The sequence below is a fragment of the Marmota monax genome, unplaced genomic scaffold (assembly GCF_021218885.2).
Source record: "Marmota monax isolate L192 unplaced genomic scaffold, Marmota_monax_Labrador192_F-V1.1 WCK01_AAM20220418_F8-fsc00023, whole genome shotgun sequence".
NCBI classification, from domain to species: Eukaryota; Metazoa; Chordata; class Mammalia; order Rodentia; family Sciuridae; genus Marmota; species Marmota monax.
The window spans coordinates 2,996,271-3,017,054 of record NW_026692907.1 but is presented as its reverse complement, the minus strand read 5'-3'; the positions used below and the strand labels follow the sequence as shown (position 1 = coordinate 3,017,054).

The window sequence follows — 20,784 nt, the reverse complement described above, 5'->3', positions numbered from 1 at the left end:
ATAGTGATGTTCAAGCAAGGCTTGTGGATCAATAAAGGAACCAACATGTAATATTTCTGGCCAGAATGCTCACTGTGGCCCAGAGCTGGTAGGAGCTGCACAACATAACTCAAGCGCCAGTTCTGCTCTTCCTGCTGCATTTTTTCATCAGAAAGACTTTTCCTTGTCTCCTTCTGCTGTCCTCCTTCACTCTCCTTCTGTGTTTAATTCTCACATCTGAAGGAAGCTTGTCCATTTGTTCCATGCATTTGAGGCTCCTTCTGGTTCCCTTGAGGGAAGAATGAATGGGAAAAACCAGTAAGGTCCTACTGTATGCTTTAGCTCACATTCTCATTCTGTTTTCACAACGGTCCTAGAATGGACCCCCTGGACTATGAGAAGCACAAGACCCACACAGGTTAAATGACTTGTTCAAGTTAGAGGCTGAACTGGGGTTGATCCCAGATCTGCCTGGCCCCACTACTTAGGCCCTTTCTCTACCACCCAATTTCCTTCCAGGTCCAAGCTGCTTGCCTTCCTGACAGAGTCTGGCCAGTGCAGATCTCAGAACGTGTCAACCTGGTGACATTAGATCTGTCACCTTAGAGTGGAGTGAAGGAAGCACCTGGGGATCAGCTTACTAATTCGAGGGGCCTATGAATTATTCACGCCACCATTAACTTGGAGGCCCCTTCAGCCTCACCTCTCTTTCCCCTGCTCCAGACCCTCAGATTCAGGCTCATCTGAACTCTGCAGCCCTGTGGGGTCCCCTGGTGAGGAGATGCTGACAGAGCTGGGGTCTTGTCTGCTGCTGGCTGTGGCACTGCTGGGCCCAGGCCCCAGGGCCCAGGCCATGAAAGGTAGGAGCGCCTGGAGATGTCAGAGCCAGGAGTGGGGAGCAGGCAGAGCCAGGGTCTCCTGAGGTTTCCATGTGAGAAACCAGAAAGCAGGAGGCCCTTTTAGTGGAGGCTGGCTGAATTGAGGATTTGTTTCTGGGATGGGGAAGATAATATTTCTGTAGTGCCGGTGTCTGCCGGAGGCTTTACCTACATGATTACATTTCATCTTCACAACCAGCTTCGAGGTGGTATCAGTCCCCATTTTACAGGAAACTGAGGGCTAGCTATGTTAAGGAACTCATCCAAGGCCACAGGATCATGAAGGACAAAGGGAATGGCCCAGAGAACTATTAAAGTTTCCTCACAGGAACAAGTCTTTGTCCTCCTAAGGGCCGGCTGAATCCCACTGCCAACTGCGCCGGAGTCAGTGTTCCTTGTTGTACCATTCAGTAGGCTGGGGTGATAGAATTTCACACTTCTGTAAGGGATGCATGGAGGGCTCAGCAAACAGCTGTCAGTGCCCCATCTTCCTCAAGCTCAAGGGGGCTCAGTCACCTCATTGCTGGCAGAGATGGGATGGACACTCACGTGTTTCAGCTCATGCCTGAGCAGCAGGAGGAGCTAGTCATTCCCATTTTCCAGCCACCGGGGTTCCAATGGCTTTGGAGTGACCTTAGGGTTCCGCATGCCTGGCTGGGTCCTTGTGGACAAGGTCTGTACTTGTCCTGGTGCCCTGGGCCACCTGAGCTGTAGGAGTTCTGCTCTGATACTCTCATGGCCTTTCCTGCCTATGGGCAAGACTGGGGGAAGGACAAGGACAGGCACTGGACATAATGTCTCTTTATCCTCTTGCCATAAAGGCGTGAACCAGACACTATTGCTGGCACTGGCCTTACCCAGGGACCAGGCAGGGAGCCAACAATGTGACCCCAGTGTACATCTGTGCAGCCAGCTCATAGCCACCCAGCAAAGAAGGCAGCAGCATCTCCATTTTATAGGCATGTGACTGAGGCACACGGAGATCAAGCAATTGTGTCCTTTCTCCCCCAGTCTTCCCCAAATAGCAAAACTTTCTCATTTTTCTTGGTCAAACTCAATATCATCTTCTCTGTAACTCTTGTCCTTCACCTAATACTGTTGTCTCCAGACAGATCAGCTTCCCTCACTCTGTACTCCAAAGTTCCTGTGTAGCCACAGCACAGTCACACTGCACTCTGTCTCATTCGCCTGACTCTCCCATCCCGCCTCTGCACCCTCCCTGAGCTGCCCAGGAAGCCACCCACATCCCTCATTAGCCTTAGTTTCTTTCTTGCTGGGGCACGCACTTGCTGCATGTGCTCACCTCTGAGGACTTTAGTCAAGTGCATTCTTCAGGACACCTTTGGGTGCAAGTGACAGAAGCTCAACCTGAATGAGTTTAAGCAAAACAAAGCAGCATGGGAATGGAACCAGGGAGGCAGGGGTGTAGCTGAGGTGGGCTCAGGGATGCCAGCAACCAGGACCTGTTGGTCCCAGGGCCAATTTCACTCTTCACATGGTTCTTGCAAATTGCCCACCAGGAGTCTTTCATAGACCCCATGCTTGGTCCCACCCAGGGCTCCCACTCCTAGACTAGAGACTATAAAGGAAAGGAATCCCATCCAGATGTTCTGAGCAGAGCTCTGGCCTCCACCTGAGCACAGGCACACCCAATAGGCTGGTCCTGCATTGGCAGGCTCCAAGGATGGCCCTGCTAGGCTCATGTGTCTGCCTGCAGGGCAAGGAAGGGGAGCAGGAGGTAGGGGGTGGGTACTGAGCAAAGCAATAAATGGCAAATAGCTTCCCTCTGCAGCTGTTTTCTCATATGTAAAATGGAGTCAGTGACACCTGCCCTGCCTTTCATGGGGCTGCTGTGAACATTATATGAGGTCATTCACTCACTCATCCATTTGGTAAGAAGGCACTGGTGCTAGGGCTTGGGATATAGCAGGGAACAAAAGGGATCGCAATCCTTGCTCTCATGGAGCTTCCATTTTCATGGAGGGAGACTAGCAATGAACTGAATTACCCAAGTAAAAGCGTGTTAGATAGTGATGCATAGTGAGGAGAAAAATACAACACTAAATCAAGAGTGGAGGAAGGAGTGGGAGGGGCTCTTGATTGTGAGTAGGGTGGTAAAATGTCATAATAAAATTTGAATTACAAAAAATTTTGAACCTATACAAAGTAGAGAAAAGTTGTATAATAAATCCCTTTATCTCCATCAACCAGCTTCAACAGTTAACATTCTACCTTTCTTGTTTCCCATTTTGATGGTTCTAGAAGAATCTAAAGCTGATTTCATATTTCATACACAAATATGTCAGGATATACCTATAACCTAGAAAGACATAAAACCATATTAACCCCAATATCATTATAATGGAATAATTCCTTTAATTTTATCTAATAGTCTGTTCATGCCCAGTTTTCCCTAATTATTGCCTGAAGAAGTCTTTTTTATAGTTCATTTGTTCAAATCAGAATTCAAAAATGTTCATACATTATATTTGTATTTGACTCTTTCAACATAACAATGTGTCCCCCCCATCATTTGTTGTTAAAGTATCCCGAATATTTAATCTTATAGAATATCCTATGTTCTGGACTTGGCTTAACATATCCCTGAAGTGTCATTAAAAATGTTTGTCTAGGGGCTGGGGTTGATGCTCAGTGGTAGAGTGCTTGCCATGCAAGCATAAGGTACTGGGTTCAGTCCTTAACACCCCATTAAAAAATAAATAGATAAAAATAAAGATATTGTGTCCATCTGTAACTAAAAAAAAAAAAAGACTAAAAAAATGTTTGTCTAGGCCAAGTGCACATGGGGCCTAGCTACTCAGGAGGCTGGGGGGCCAGGGAGCCTGGGCATTGCTTTCAAGATCAGCCTGGGCAATACAGTGAAACCCATGGGAAAAAACCTCCTAACTTAGTTCATTTTTTAAAAAAGTTCCTCTAGGGCTGGGAATGTGGCTCAAGCGGTAGCACGCTCGCATGGCATGCGTGCGGCCTGGGTTCGATCCTCAGCACCACATACAAACAAAGAAGTTATGTCTGCCGGAAACTAAAAATAAATAAATAAAATATTGAAATTCTCTCTCTCTCTTTAAAAAAAAAAAAAGTTCTTCTAGAGCTGGGGATGTAGCTCACTTGCTTAGCATGTATGAGGCCCTGGATTCAGTCCCCAGCACACCCTCATACACACACACAAATCCCCCTCCATTTCACTCTAACTTATAGATAGATCCAGAGACCTTATTAAATTCAAGCTCCTTTATTTTATTTTTCCAAGAAGACTTTATAGGTGGTGGTATGTATTACATATTGTCCAAGGTTGCACCTTGACAATAAGATTTATTGGTGGGTTCAGGAATTATTAATCTGATTCATCCATTATAAATTTCCATATTAACTTTTTTTTCTTTTTTAAAAATATTTATTTACTTGTAGATGAAAACACAGTATCTTTATTTATTTTTGTGTGGTGCTGAGGCTTGAACCCAGTGCCTCACACATGCAAAGCAAGTTCTTTACCTTTGAGCCCCAGCCCCAGCCACTTAACTTTTTCTTAAGTACTAGGGATTGAACCCACTGAGCTACATCCCTAACCCTTTTACATTCTTAATTTTTTAATTTTGAGACAAGATCTCACTACATTACTGAGGCTGCCTTTGAATTTGTGGTCCTCCTGCCTCAGCCTCCCATGTGTCTGTAATTATAGGCACAGGCCACTATACCTATCAACTTTTGTTATTTTTAAATTATAAACAATTTCAAACATTTAACAAATTAAAAGAGCTTTATAGAGACTACCTATATACCCAACCATTGAGTTCTTACCTATCATCAATTTTTTACTCAGTGATGAGAGTAGATATTGATGATGTTTGTAGATCCAGTATTTCCTTAAGACTTGCAAAACTATGATTTTTCTAATGCTGTTATTCTTTCTGCAGCTGTCTATAAAAATAATTTTCCCTCACTAGCTATTTGGTTGTTTGAAAATCCAGTCCATGTGGGAGTGACAAAGTAGAAGTTTAATTTATTTTCCTTTCTACTTATCAATTTTCCAAAAATAAATTAGTACCTTAACAATCTCTAAAAGAAACCAATAAGTTTCTTTTGCATCACATTATGAATTCATGAGTTCTTAAAAATATATTTGATATGTTTCAACCTACTGTAGTAGTTATTCTTTTTTTGATGCTCAAATTGTACCTTCTTTTATAACTTTTAGCTCCTCTGTCCTTTCACATAATCCCAGCAGTCTTTGGTACCTTCTTTGCTCTTTAGCACAAAGCTATTCAAGTATGTTTTATATATTTCTTGTACTAGACCTAGTATCAACCATTTCTCTAAGGAGACCTGGTTCAATTGGGCATAAGAATCTTAATCTAAAGTCTAGTGGTATAAAATGGTACTGAAATATCATTGCTTCTAGGCCTGTTTAATGAACAGAGTATTTTTTTAGAAATAAAAATAAATTTTAAATTCAAATTGATATGTTCAATTCATATTAAGGATACAGAGTTTTATTTTTTTATTGTAGTATTTGGATCTCTCATCTCTTACACTGAAATTTTGCTTTGTATTGACATCAGCATACTTATTTTCTTTGTTCCAATATTATAATACTTTTAATAATATTTGATATTATTACTAATAGTAAGACTGCTGAATATGGTTTAAGATTTCTTCGTGGTTCATTTTGACCTCAGGATATATTCTACTAGGCAGGTGCAGTTAAAGTGTAGTATTTCTAAGTCATTTGTAATAATTTTTTTCCCATGAGATTATGTCTCCAACTTGACACAGCTAGGTTTGCTTCCAGGTGGGATATTTAGGGGTTTCATCAATTTTTTTTATCTTTTAAAATTATATGAATTATTTTCTGGGATCACAAGTCAAAATGATGAAACAAGGTGAGTGTCACAAGGACTGGCCATCAATATTTCCTGTATTTTGTATCCTTCCCCTGACACAGAATCATTCTTATTAGTTTCCTTTTGTACTCTTTTAAAAATACAAGCATATGTGTATGTACCTATGCCCTTGAATGCTGTTAACAGACTGCATGTTTTCACTGAAGGGTGTTGTTGTTATTAATTTTCTCCTTTTGGGCTGGGGATGTGGCTCAAGCGGTAGCGCGTTTGCCTGGCATGCGTGTGGCCCGAGTTCGATCCTCAGCACCACGTACAAACAAAGATGTTGTGTCCGCCGAAAACTAAAAAATAAATATTAAAATTCTCTCTCTCTCTCTCTCTCTCTCACACACACACACACACACTCTCTCTCTCTCTCTCACTTTCTCTTTAAAAAAAAATTTTTTTTCTCCTTTTTAAAAAATTTGTTCTAATTAGTTTTACCTGACAGTACATTGCATTTTGACACATTGTATATAAATGGAGTATAACTTCTCATTCTTCTGGTTGTACATGATGTAGAATCACACGGGTTGTGTAGTCATATATGCACACGGGGTAATAATGTCTGATTCATTCTACTGTCCTTCTTACCCCCATGGCCCCTCCTCTCCCTTCACTCCGCTCTGTCTAGTCCAAAATACCTTTATTCTTCCCTAGCCCCCCTTATTGTGAATTCGCATCTGCATATCAGATAAAACATTCGGCCTTTGGTTCCTTAGGATTGACTTATTTCACCTATTAGCATGATATTCTCCAGCTCCATCCATTTACCTGCAAATACCATAATTTCATTCTTCTTTAAGGTTGAATAATTTTTAAATCACTGATAGCACATACCCAGGACCTGGCACACAGTGCAGTTTTATCCAGGGTTGGAAGGCCAACTGTCTTTCTTTCTCACTTGTTTTGTTCTCCACTTACCACTATTTCACAGTTGGCTCATGTGTATTTTCTGTCTTCCCCACCAGAATGTAAGTTCTGTGAAGACAGGACTTTCTGTTTTGTCCCTGTTGTAACCCTAATGTCTAGAACAATGCCCTGACATCTCAGACAACATTTGTCGAATAAATAAAAAAGAATGCTTCACGAGAATTTAAAGAATATATAAATCCATGAACAAACACACGAATACCCGGACTGCCTTGGGGCAGGGCCTGCACCAGGACCCAGCCTCCCTTGCTGCACACATCAACCTCCCCAGCACTGATACTGGGCCGTCTTTCTTTCTTGCTCCAGGTGTCAAGTGTGGGGGTGTGCTCTCAGCACCTTCTGGAAACTTCTCCAGCCCCAACTTCCCGAGTCTGTACCCCTACAACACGGAGTGCAGCTGGCTGATTGTGGTGGCCGAGGGGTCCTCTGTGCTGCTCACCTTCCACACCTTTGACCTGGAGTACCATGACACCTGTGGCTTTGACTTCCTGGAAATCTACAACGGGGCCTCTGGAGACAAGGGCAATCTACTGGGGAGGTTCTGTGGCCAGGTGCCCCCACCTCCCTTCACCTCCTCCTGGCACGTCATGGCTGTCGTCTTCCATTCTGACAAGCATGTGGCCAGCCGTGGCTTTTCTGCAGGCTACCAGAAAGGTCAAGGGGGCTTACGGGTGGGAGGCTGGCCCCAGAATGGAGGTGGGAGGAGGGCAGCAGAGTCAGGGGAGGTCTGTACCTTAGCGTGGAAGCTGTGCTGTGACCTTTGACCCTGCTCCTGGGCACCACCTCTAGGCTGGGGCAGCATGACCTCACTGACCTGGTGGCCGTGGGCTCTCACGCTCAGGCAGTAGTCCTGTGCCTCTCTCTGTTGCTCCTGGAGCCCCCAGAGGGTCTCATCACGTGCAGGAATGAGGCCTGGGTGCTCTCTGCCTTGTCCTTCTTGTTCCATGTCCTGACACCAGCTTGCTGGGGACCCTGCTGCTGCTCCTGCTGCTGACGCTTTGCCACATCCTGCTCCTTCCTGGTGCAGGGAGGCCCAGGGCCCGGGGCAGGTGCATATAGGTCTGTATGCAGCGGTGACCCTCCCTCCCAGGACCTTTCCTAGAACTGGCCCCTTATGTGGAGTCTCTAACCCTCACTCCCTCAAGCAGGCATGTCACCTGCAGCGTAGGATGGCGCAGGGAGCCAAGGCTTTGTTCTTCTTGCCTTTCTCCTCGACTCCTTCCTCGTGTCCTCAGGCTTCTGTGCAGACTCAAAGCTCTCCCTTCTCCCAAGGTCAAGACCAAAGGCTCAGTCAGGTCAGCCCAAGCAACAGACAACAGCAGAGGCTCCTGGTTCCCAGGGTCCACTCACAGCAACACTGGGGACTTGGGTGGAATGCCCAGTCCTGCTGAATTTAGAAGCACAGAACCATGGAATGCTAAAACACAAGAATCTTAGACTGTTAACCCGCCAACCTGTTTTCTCTGAAGTTTCAGAAGGTCACCCGACCCCAGCAGCCCCCATCCTGGACTCTGGGAACTGGTGTGTAAATGCCCAGTGCCCTCGTAAACGGTGACATTATGTCACTGGGTGACATAAACTGTGCCCTCCTGGCTCAGAGCTCCTCATGAGGCTCAGCAGCTACCTGTCCATACTTCCCGTCCCTGTCTCCCTCCCTCCCATCTATGTTCCCAGATCTCTCAGATAAGCTCCTTGCACTCTGATCTTTGTCCCCGGGGTCTTGCTGGTGAACCCAAACTCAGGTGAGTTACTTACCTGCTCCGCTCCTTGATCTTCGTACTTAACCTGGAAAACAACAACACATGCCCGCCAGGGTTAGGGTAGAGATTTTAAAAGGTGGAGTAGGTGCTGAGTGCTAGGCCTCTGCCTGTGGTGTACCAAGCTTTCAGTGGATGGTGATGCGGTTCCCATGACATCCCTGTGGGAGCAGCATTTGGGGGCATCTGGTTCCCAGGGAGGGAGGAGGCTGGGAGCTATGGGGAGAGAAATTCAGTTCCAGTGGGCTCCCTTGCAGATGTGTGCGGTGGCGTCTTGACTGGTCTATCAGGGGTCCTCACCAGCCCTGAGTACCCCAACAACTACCCCAACAACGTGGAATGCCACTGGGTGATCCGGGCTGCAGGGCCTGCCACCATCAAGCTGGAGTTTGTGGACTTCCAGGTGGAGGGCAACGAGGAGTGCACCTATGACTACGTGGCAGTGTTGGGGGGGCCTGGTCCTGCCCATGGGCACCATTTCTGTGGTGGCACCAGGCCCCCCACCCTCGTGTCATTGGGCCACGAGCTGCAGGTGGTCTTCAAGTCCGACTTTAACATTGGAGGCCGGGGCTTCAAGGCCCATTACTTCTCAGGTAGGAGGAGCTTCACCCGGATGCTGTGCCTCCCTGTATGCCTCTAGAGGCCACATTTTTCTGTCCCCTTGGGGCCTTGGGCTTTCTGCATTTTCTGGAATGCTCTAGTACTCACTTCCTGGCCAATAGCAAGGCATAAGCATGTCACTTCCTCTGTGAAGACTCCTGGATTCACTCAGAAAGAATGAATCCCTTCCTCAACTCCTTAGCAAAATTTTTTTCACTGTGATCTAGTGCTTTTCATTTGCACGTGTCATTTATATATCAATCTCCTCCTGCCTCACTGTGAGTTCCTCATGGGCTTTTTTTTTTTTTATGTAGCATATAGTAGGTACTCAATTAATATGTGTACAAAGGAACAATGAATGCTTGGAGAGTTCACAGTCCAGTGGGGGTGATGGCTAAGACAATGATAGCCCACTGTGACGTGTGCTAACAGAAAGAATAGTGGGGGGCTTCCTGGCGGAGGAGAGAATTGATCAGTGCCTTGAAGGACTTCACCAGAGGCAGAAGGGTTCCAAGTAGGAGGAACAGGGTGTGTAAAGGCAGGAAAGACAGTATCTGGTGTGCTCACAGTACTGGAAGTTGTTTGGTAAGGCTGTAATAATGTAGGGGGTGCATGGGTGTGTTAGCTTTCTGTCACTGTGACAAAGTAACGTATAAGGAAGAAAGGTTGATTTGGGGTCACAGTTGCAGAGGCTTTTGCCCATGGTCACTTGGCCTGTGGTCTCTGGGACTGTGGCGAGGCAGAACAGCGTGGCAGGAGCGTGTGGTAGAACAAAGCTGCTCACTCATGGCAGCCAGGAAGCAAAACAGAGAGACAGGGAGGGGCCCGGGGCCAATATGCTCTTTAAGGCTCTGTTCCCAGTGGCCCAGCTTCCTCCCATAGGGGTCACTTACAGATTCTACCACTGCCCACGAGCACCACAGGCTGGTGACCTGGCTTTAACAGCCAATAGGAGGTGGAGGACAACGAGGAGTGTACCTATGACTACGTGGAGGACAATTTCTCAGTCCACAGGAACGGGTTGTGAGAAAAGGGCAAGGCCACGTTTGAGCTGCCTTGTCTGAGCTGCCTTGTCTGTCTACCAGGGAGCTTGGACTTAAGTTTGAGGACACATTTGAGGTGTTATTCCTGAATTCCTAACAGGACCAACATTTTTGAAGGGGTTGTACTTGGAACGAAAGTCCCAGCTTTCAGCTAGTTTCAGTTTATTTATTTATTTAAATTTATTTTAATTTTTATTTTTTGGTTCCAAGGATTGAACTCAGGGGCACTCAACCACTGAGCTACATCCCCCGCCCATTTTTGTGTTTTATTTAGAGACAGGGTCTCACTGAGTTGCTACGTGCCTTGCCATTGCTGAGGCTGGCTTTGAACTCTCGATCCTCCTGCCTCAGCCTCCTGAGCCGCTGGGATTATGGGCATGGGCCACTGTACCCAGCTTAGTTTCAATTTAAAGCAAACTTCAGGATCGGTTGTCTGTTTTGCTGGCTGTGGTGTCCATACCTGCCAGGGTGGTCACTATGAGGCCCCTGCAGTGCCCTGACTGAGCTGGCGCAGCAGAGGGGGCCTTCTTTACCCTCCTCCCCAATGCTCCTCCTCCCCCATTCTCCCCCACCCAGGAGAATGCCAGGAGGTGTACATGGCTGTGCGAGGCAACTTCTCCAGCCCTCAATACCCCAGTTCCTACCCCAACAATATCCGGTGCCACTGGACCATCCGCCTGCCTCCTGGCTACCGGGTCAAGGTGTTCTTCCTGGATCTGGACCTGGAGGAGCCCAACAGCCTGACCAGGACCTGTGACTTCGACCATCTGGCAGCCTTTGATGGGGCCAGTGAGGAGGCACCCCAGCTGGGAAACTGGTGTGGCCACCATCTGCCACCACCCATCACCTCAAGCCACAACCAGCTCCTGCTTCTGCTGCACACGGACCGCAGCAGCACCGGCAGGGGCTTCTCTGTGGCCTACATTGGAGGTCAGCTGGGGTCAAGGGCGTGGGTGCACTGGAGTAGGGGGAAGGTGAGGCTCTGCAGCCAGCTCTGTGCAGTCTTCTCCCTCCATCCTGCCAGCTCGTTCTGATCCCATGGATGGCCTCTGCCAGCCCTTGTTTGGTTGGTCCCACTGCCAACTCCTGGGACCTTGAGACCACACAAGGATGGCCCTTGCTTCTTTCTACTATGGCAGGACCCTCCTTCTCCAGCTTGAACTCCACCATCCTAATTCCTTTCTCCTGGCCCCTTCTTTCATGGAGCCCTGGCCTCTCTCTTACTGTGGTTGATCCCCTGGATCCAGGGGTACTACCCAAAATGTGGCAATATTGTTTGTGGAAGCAACTGGCAGAGCCATGGAGATGCCTACAGCCCTGCTCGTATCATTTGGAAATACTGACTGAACAAATGGCACTAGTTTTTCCCTCACACAAAGAAAAGTCTGGAGCTAGGCAGCAACCTATTGATCCAGGGACTCAACAGGATTCCAAGTGCTATTTCTGGCAGACTCTGTCTCATGGTTGCAACATGGCTGCCACCAGTATTATGCCAGACATCCTGTCCATGTTCCGGTTTGGAAGAGGGTAGTAGATGTGCCAGCCACATGTCTCAGGAAAGCAAAAAGCTTTTCCAGAAGCTCTCACAAGATTTTCTCTTGTCTTTCATTGGTTTGAACTCAGTCAGATGGCCATACTCTACTGCAGAGGAAGCCGGTATTTGTGTTGGTTAGTTTTGTCAGTGAAGAGAGGCCACTTCTTCTCCCCTCCTCCCACCACCCTTCTCTGGCTCATGGCCCTAGAAATGCCTGCACTCTGGACCTATCGTGTCCTCTGCCTAGTCGGGCGAATCTCCTTGCTGTGCAGATATGGAAATGGAGGTGTTGGAGGGAAGGGACTTCACTTTCACTGTGGTCACACAGGCAGTCCATGGCACAGCCAGGACTAGAACCCACTCTCCTGCCTTTGTGTGTGCCTGAGCAGGACATGGGGAGGGGATCCCAGGGCTGGACAGACCAGAACCACATCCAGAGCTGCCATTTGCTGACCACCCGAGTGGGCTCCTCTGTAAAAGGGGTTGATGAATGCTCTAGAAGCCTGGCTCTGAGGGCATCTTTCCTTCAAGGGTCTCGACCTATTCAGCATTCAGAAGATCTTTCCTCTTTCTTTTCTTTTCTTTTTTTTTTTTTTTAGTTGTCAATGGACCTTTATTTTATTTATATGTGGTGCTGAGAATCGAACCCAGTGCCTCACCCATGCCAGGCAAGTGCTCTACCACTGAGCACAACCCCAACTTCTTTCCTTTCTCTTTACCCTGTACAACAGGGGATTTGGGGGCCCTGGCAATGGAGAAGGAAACAGAGCTGCAGCAAGCCGGTGGTTGGGAAGTGACCTTGGGCAGACCCACCCCTCTGGGCCTCAGTAGGCTCCATCCCCGCGGGCAGGACAGCTGTGGCTCTGCAGACTGATCACCTCCCCTGATTCTGCACTGGGGGGAGGGCATGCTCCAGAAAGCCAGGTGCCATTGGGGCTCTGCCCCAGGGAGCTGGCATCTGCCTTCCTCTTTGGATCTCAGTTTTCCACTTACAAAATGAAAACATTCACTGAAAGATCTTTAGAGTCCCTCTTGCCTGTGATAGTCTTGTTCTCAGTCCTGAGCCCTCTCCCAGCTCTGTGTGATTTAGGACCAGCCACTTCTTTCAGTGCCTCCAGATACTGAAGGTTGGGGCAGCTCTAATCCTGGCTCCTGTTCCAGGGACTTCAGTGCAGGGACTCCCCTCCCCGCCCTCCCAGATCCCTTTGGGAGCCCAGGGTCAGACAGGGGTACTTGTGCAGGGCCAGGTTCCAGATGGGGCCAGACTGCGGGCGGCCTCCCCACTGGGAGGGCAGCCGCAGCATCAATCAGGGGTGACACACAGTTCAGCGCCACCAAGATCATTGTGGGAGACAGCCAGCCCATAAATCCCTGACTGCCCAGACACCAGAGGCTGAAATGTGTCTGAGGCATTTCCCACAGAGGCCTGAGAGGCCAGTCTCTTTTCCTCCCACCAGCCACCATCTTCCTTTCCCCTACATTTGCCCCTGGCCCCCATATACACACACACACAAATACACACACACAAATACACACAACACACACTCATACACACACACACACACGCGCATATGATGCTCAGAGTCATACACAGAGTGCTGACTAGGAGGTGTTCGGGGAGCTGTCAAGCAGCAAGAGCCCCCTGAGAGACGTCGGACTTGGGAATTCTATAGACTCAATGGTTAAAATCCCAACTCGGCCGCTGCAAACAACTTCACCTCTCAGAATTTCGGTTTCCAAAACTAAAATAGGTTTAGTGGTGTCTACCTCATGGGGTCCACCTACAGTGGGGGTCCCCTTACCACCCTCTTCAAAACTGAAATTCTTAGGCTGTGGATGCAGCTCAGAGGCAGAGCACTCACCTAGCGCCTACCATCCGAAAGGCCTTGGCTCAATCCCAGTATCAGATGCACCCAAAACCCCTGCAACTCTCCTTCCTCCTCCCCACACTGCCCTTCCTGTCTTCCATCCTGGCTTGATTTTCCGCTCTATGCTATGTGTATTCTACCTATTTATTGCCTTCTGCATCAACTAGAATGTAAGCTCCATGAGGGCAGGGATTTAATGCTCCCCCCACCCATTTCTGTAAATCTGGTGCGCAGCTATTTATTGAATGACTGAATGAGTGTTTAAGTGAATTGGTGGGCACATGGCAAAGTGATTGGCATGAGGTGCTTTTATTACACTTAAGAATTTCATTCACTCCTCACTCCACCATTCATTCAGCATTTGCTGACTGTCCAGTCTGCACTGGACTCTGGGGACACCAGGCAAGCATAAATCCCTGACATGGTGCCTGTCCTCGAGTGCTCCCAGTCCGATGGCATTAATAGAGTGGTGCATATGAACACCCCACGCTGCGCCTGTACGACTCCACAGGAGCCTTTCCCTTCCAAGGCCTCTCTCCCCATCCACTACCCTTTGAGAGGGGTTGAGAAGGGAGGGGTCAGACTCCTGCCCCTAAGGCCTTCAGCTCTTCCTTCTCATTTCCAGTGGTGCCCATGAACGTGAGCTGCTCACGCACGGACTTCCAGATCCTGATCTCGGCTCAAGTGCTGGCCCCACTGGAGCGGACCAAGGTCTACCTAGGTAGCCGAAACTGTGCTGCCCAGGAGGTCGGCAACAACTTCCGGATCCAGGCCCGCTTTGACACCTGTGGCACTGAATCTCAGGTAGGGGTGAGATGGGGAGGGAGGAGAGGAGGAACATGGGTCTGGGGGAGGGGCTTTGGCCCTGCAGAAAGGCACCTGCCTGCCCCAGCTTCTCCTCTGGCTCTAGGGGGTACACAAGGCTGGATGTAGAGCTCACCCCTTCTTGGCTTCATTTATCCCAACATCTTTGCTTAGTGTAGACATAGCAAAGAACTCAGGTGGGGGGATTGAATAGGGGATCCTGCTGGACAGCCCAGTGACAACCTATAGCCTCCCCTGGTGCTGCTCTCAAAAGCCCAGCATGGTGGCACATGCCTATAATCCTAGTGGCTTAGGAAGCTGAGGCAGGAGGATTGTGAGTTCAAAGCCAGCCTCAGCAGTTTCACAAGGCCCTAAGCAACTCAGTGAGACCCTGTCTCTAAATAAAATACAATATAGGGCTGGGGATGTGGCTCAGTGGTTAAGCACCCCTGGGTTCAATCCCCAGTCCCCACCTCCCGCCCCCTACATGATAAAAGCCTGTTGATGAACACCACTTAAGATCTTTGCTGTTCCTCCCTTTCTCCCTCAGAACCCCCCCAGGCACCCACATCTCTACTTCTTTAGTACACAAGGCTGTCAGGCTCACTCCTGCCCATCCTCCCCAACCTGGGATCCAAATCCATCCCTAGGCTCCACAAACAAAAGCATCTTTCAAATCACAGGATCCACTTCCCTCCAAAGGCTGTGAGGCTCACAAATGAAACTTTTCTACTATCCTTGGATTTTGAAGGTCATGAACCCAGGCATAGGGCCCTCAGAGAGTCACTGACCAGTGCCCTAAGCACCCTCCAGGAAGAGGTCAGGAAAGACAGTGGTGAGAGAAGGAACTGTGCCCTCTGTTGCAGAGACTCCCCAGTTTTGGAATCTGGGCTGACTTGGCAGAAATCACGGGCTTTCAGCAGATGCTGTTTGTCCTGCAGCAGGAGCCACTTGTAGGCCTCTGGTCCCTCCAGTCTGCTCCTCTGCCTCCTGGTCCTGAGAGGAGAAGTGCAGGGGGGCTGGTCTTTGCTGCAAAGACATTCTGCACTCATCCTTGCTCCATGCCCTGAGTCCCCTGGGGATTTTCTTGGAACAGAATCACATTCCAGAGTCATGGAAAGATGGAGACAAAGAATCCCAGAAACTCCCAGAACCAAGGACTAATAGAAACAGAACCACCTCAGAACTCAGGGCCGCAGACCCATAGAATCGTGGAGTCAGTAGCTTGGAAATGTAAAACTTGAAAACCTTGGATCATAGATGCTTAGTGTAACCCTTACCAGCCCCAGACCCCTGAGGCCGGTCTCTACGTAGAATTGCTTTCAAAGAGGCTCAAATGGCCAAAAGCAACAATAAAAAATGAAAGCCCAATCTTTCTGTGCTCATTTGAAAACCATAGAGACTTGACTTCCCAACCTAGAAAACCTCTTGTCCTTTTAAAGGCTCTTACTCATGAAAGACCCCCACCCCCTGCTGAACCCCCTCCTCATCTTATATGGTTTTTCTCTCCTTTCTTCATTATGTAGATTGGCTTCAGCCTTCTTACTGGGTCCCATTTTACTCTTGGCTCCTGTCTTACTTCGTCCCATGTCCCCAAATCTCAGGACAAAAGTCCCTTTCAGGGTATAGAGGCAGACAGACTGAGGAACAAATGTAAGGGGCTCCCTTGGGGACATGGGAATAGGGTCCTTTGGAAGCCCAAAGAGATCCCAGAAGTCACCTAGTCTGTAAAACTCCAGATTGTCACACCCTTCAACCCTTCCCAAGGGGTCGCCCAGTCTTGGGAGATGGGAGCTTCCTTCTGCCTGTGCTGCTACCTATTTTAGGTGGCTTCTGTTTTTAGGAGCCCTGCCTCTGCAGCAGCCCCCTTAGAAGGGACAGTTTGGGTGGCCCAAAGAGTCTGCTACATATGTGACATGGTGAGGAGTGGCCTTGGGTCACTGCAGCCCCACCCTCCAGACCCCCAGACTGTTCACCAAAGTTCTGCCCCACAGGCCCTGGTGCCCCACCAACTCAGGGTACCTTGACCCCTGCCTCTGTCATTCTTGGGGTGGGGAGGCAGCAGGCTCCCCAACATCTCATTCCACAGTGCTTCCTCCCTATCCTAGGGTGCTGTCTCTGGGTGTCCAGTGACTTGAGAGCAGGGACTCATACTGCACACACAACTGGGAGAGAAGCCTCCAGAAGGAAGGCCCCACAACCCCAGGGACAAAGCTGCTAATTTAGAGGCAGGAGACTTGCTCCTGAGCCTCACTGTGGGCAAAACATTGCTCTCTTGGCCTTGGTGGTCACCCACATTTGTCACAGATGGGGACTGTCTTGATGCTTTTTGGTTTGAGTAGCACAGTTGAACAGTTCTGTGTGAGAATACAGTCTCTGTCACTTATATGCTAGATGATCCCAGATAAGAGTTAACCTCTGGGCCTCAGTTTCCTCATGTGTAAAATAGGGATATTAATGAGAATTATGAGATAATGCACTTAAGCTACAGAGCCTGAAACATGGTAAATGAGCCCCCAACTGTTGGCCGTGGTTATTGCTACCGCCTTTCATTAACCTTACCTCATCAAATCTGATCCTCTCCTTCCAGACAGCCCATGCCCATAGGGCCCCTTTTCTGGATGGGGAACCAAGGCTCTGAGTGAAAGGGAATGGGTGGCTGAGTGAGGACCAGACCAGGTCTACATATGCCTAAGGGAACAGGTCAGCCTGTGCTCCATCAGGTGAGAGCAAGTGCCCTGTGACCCCACAGAGGAGAAACAACACCTCGGTGATCGTCAGTGTGCTATACATCGACTTCTCAGCCCCTGGGCTGGAGGACATCCATGAGTACGAGGTCCGCTGTGAGCCGCGGCGCAAGGAGGCTTCTGTGCACCTGCTGTCCGGCTCTGACTGGCTTGGACCTTATGCTGCCACTGCTGAGCACCTTCAGGAGGCACCCCCCAGGGAGGAGGTAGAGGCGCTGGAGGGCCCAGTGACCATGGTGGCCCAGGACACCAGTGACATCGTGTTCCTGGGCTTTTGCATCCTGGCTGGAGTCCTCATGATCACTGCTATCGTGGTCCTGATGCTGCTGTGAGCAGGCAGGACAGGGGCTTGCATCTGGCATCCCTAGAAGGCAGTCGACTTGTTGGTGACCAAGAGCAAGTCAGGTCCTTCTCTGAGCCTCCATTTCCTAGGGACCACCCCCCTGCCTTGCTATCTCACAGTGCTGGCGTGAGGCTCAGAACATGAATGGAGAAGGGCTTTGTAAACTGCAGCCTGCCGAGTGTGGGCCCAATTGTGGTTATGATTAAGGTTAAAAATATTCTGCTCCAGAAAAGGACTCTCCTGTGTGTGTCACTTGTCGGCTTGGACAGCTGTCGTCACTGGTGGTAGTGTGGGTACCATGGACACATTCTGTGACTTGTATAAGTGCTTCACTAACTCGGGGCACCATTCATTGCTCACCCCAAGCCTTCACTAGGAGGAAGTCCACTGTCTCTCCAAGGCTTCCAGCCTCCTAAATTGACCCGGGTACCTCAAGACCTCATCTAAGCCAGCTCTGCCTCCAAACTCCAGGGACAGGGAAGGGGAGCCAAAATCCCATCTAGTACTGGTATTTCAGCCCTGCCATATGATGTGGGGTTAAAGGCGGGCCCTGCACATCCTGCTGGATGCTGGTCAACCCAGGTGGTGGTGGCCTGCTGGGTCAGTTCCAGTGGAAACCACAGCAGACCCAGCACTGTGCTCAGGAGGAGCGCAGGATAGAGATTGAGGACAGGTGTTTCTTGTGATCTTTCACCAAAAAGCTCACTGAAGTCCGGTGTGTGTCTGTCCTCGCCCCTAATCCTGAGCTCAGATCACTAGTCCATCCTCGTCCTCAGATGAGTTCTCTTGTCGGCCTCTGTAACTTCTTTGGGCTTCTTCACTCAGAGCCTCTACCATTCATATCTAACTTAGAAAGAAGATGTAAACTTCTTTCTCAACTTATATCACAGGGATCAGAATCCCAACCCTTCCTAGTGGGATGACCTCTGGGATTATTATGCAAATCAACCCACCTTTTTCCAGGGATTTACCAGATACCAAGAAGTAGAGCAATCTTATTAATGAGAAATAAACAAAACTATTTTTATAATACACTACTTTCCCCTGTTCACTTTCGTATTTGCATACTGATTGCTCAAGCAGTCCTTCTACAATAACAGAAATCTCCAAACTGATGATGCTGACCATCGTCTCAGGTTTAAAAAAAATGGTAGCCCAATCACAGTACATTTAACAAGCCAACAAGCAGCCACTGGTTTCCATACTTGTGTCTGTAGTTGTGACAGCTCCAGACACACAGCAGCGTGCAAATCAAATGACATTCCTGCCTTCGAGGTGTTTAGAGTGACTGGATGCAACGGCGCATGCCTGTAATCCCAGTGGTACAAGAGGCTGAGGCAGGAGGATTTCGAGTTCAAAGCCAGCCTCAGCAACTTAGCCAGGTCCTAAGCAACTCAGTGAGACCCTGTCTCAAAATAAAACACACAAAAGGGCTGGGGATGTGGCTCAGTGATTAAGGGTCCCTGGGTTCAATCCCCTATACCAAAAAAAAAAAAAAAAAGATATTTAGAGTGGTCGGATGCAGGAGCCCAAGGCAGGAGATCGCAAGTTCAAGGCTAGACTGGGCAACTTGGCTAGATACTATCTCAAAATAAAAAATAGAAATGGCTGAGGATGTAGCTTAGTGGTAGAGCACCCCTGGATTCAAAGGCCAGTACAGAAAAAGAAGGGTTTATGGCAATGCCCTCAGACTCAAGGGCAGTGTCTGGTGGGGAAGGTCTGGAAGGGAAGAGAATGAGAAGGTGGTTCTGGCAGAGCAGAATTGAGGAGTGAGGGGGCAGAATCTTGAAGAAAAGATGAGAGAGAAAAGAGAGAAAGAACCCATAAAGCGAGAAATGAAGCAAGGGAGAAAGAGCTGCCTGGACATTGGGACCTGAACTGGGTGGACGTCCACGCTCTCCCACTTACTTGTGTGAAACTGGCAAGTCGCTTTGATTCTGGGAGCCTTGATTTCTCCATCTGCAAAGTAGTGCTGCAGATCCTCTCTTGCTGTGAGGCTGTAGCAACATGGTGAGTTGGGGGGGTTCTGTCTTGGTAGGTGTGTTGCAGGAGAGTCCTGAATCTCCCCAGGGTGTTGTATGGAGGCCCCTTCCCCCTCCTCTCACACCTCTCTTCACCAGGCTGCTTGGTGAACACCTCACAGACTCCCTGGGCCTCAGTTTCCCTGTCTGGGGGAATTGGAAACACCCACTGGAGATTTCCAAGGATGTTCTGCCTTCTGGGATTGTGGACTGAACCTTGGGGCGCAGCTGGTGAGGTGTGGGCTGTAGGACGCACACCAGGCCTTGTCCTTGGGAGTAGTATCAGGTGGGGAAATGATGGCCCAGACTGGGCCAAGCGGAAATCTCAGAGCTGCCTGTGTGCACCTGTGGGAAAGCTGGGGCTCCATCTCCACCCCCCAAGGCCACCCTTATGGGCAACTGCACAGAGGCTGGGAGCTCTGTAGCCAGACCACCTAGGGTCAAACCAGGGCTACCTCTGGCTAGCTGTGTGACCTTAGGCAAGTCACCCCACCTCTCAGAGCCCTGCCTTCTTACCTGCAAAGTAAGGAAGATAACAATGCCCACTTCCTCAGCTCTTTGAGAATTAAATGAGATAATGTGACCATACTCCATAGAAAGGGATTCAGTAAGTCATTCCTGGGGATTTGTAAGTCATACAAAATCCCTGACCTGGAAACCCAAGTTCTAGGCTCAAATTTGCCACTGATTTGATGTTTGACATTGGGGAAGCCTATTCCCTTCTCTGGCCTCACTTTCCTTATTTGCAAAATGTGACAAACATAATTACCATCTCCAGAACCACTGATGTCATAGCTGCTGATGCCCAAGCACCCACCATGTGGCAGGTGTTTAAAAGGTGTCATCTCACTTAAGCCACCTTGCAAGTTAGGCACACTTGCCCCCATTTTACAGTGAGAAAACTGAGGCTCTGGGTGGGAAAGTGCTGTGTCCAGGGTCACATGACTCTGAAGTGTTGAAGTGAGACTGAGACAAGATGGTTCTTCCCTGAGCTCTGCAGTGAGCTGGGCCTCCTGGGACCCAGGGCGATGCCCTCAGGCTCAAGGGCAGTGTCTGGTGGGGAAGGCCTGGAAGGGCAGAGAATGAGAAGATGATTCTATCTTCGCAGATGTGCCCAGAGCCTGCTGTTCCAAGCCCTCCAGGCGGCCAGCATGTTGATTATCTGCGTGAGCCGCAGGAAATGACAGTCTTTATGGCAGCACAGTGTCTATTAGAACTGAAAGGGCTGAAATGATACCCATTAGCCAATGTGCCTGGCCCTGCAAGAGTGTCGTAGTGCTCCCTTTACAGACAGCGGAGAGCTGTGGAGAGAGCTTGGGGGGACCCCAGCTTCCAAAGGGTGCACCTACCCCTGGACAGAAGCTCTGGGTCCTGTT

General features: G+C 49.1%; 1 protein-coding gene across 1 annotated transcript; it reads left to right on the top strand.

Moving 5' to 3' along the window:
- Nucleotides 1–280: 280 nt before the first annotated feature.
- Nucleotides 281–18,345, top strand: Cdcp2 (CUB domain containing protein 2). The gene is made up of 7 exons (XM_046450912.2): nt 281–297; nt 703–839; nt 6,998–7,345; nt 8,706–9,041; nt 10,668–11,021; nt 14,119–14,297; nt 17,050–18,345. Exons 1-7 carry the CDS (start codon nt 281–283, stop codon nt 17,374–17,376), a joined length of 1,698 nt encoding a protein of 565 aa, XP_046306868.1. The 3' UTR covers nt 17,377–18,345.
- Nucleotides 18,346–20,784: the final 2,439 nt, after the last annotated feature.

What these genes read in the sequence shown, in the direction of transcription:
- Cdcp2 (XM_046450912.2), top strand. An exon ending in CTCTGTGGCCTACATTGGAG is followed by an intron (nt 11,022 to 14,118) that starts GTCAGCTGGGGT and finishes TCTCATTTCCAG; the next exon opens with TGGTGCCCATGAACGTGAGC. An exon ending in CCTGTGGCACTGAATCTCAG is followed by an intron (nt 14,298 to 17,049) that starts GTAGGGGTGAGA and finishes GTGACCCCACAG; the next exon opens with AGGAGAAACAACACCTCGGT.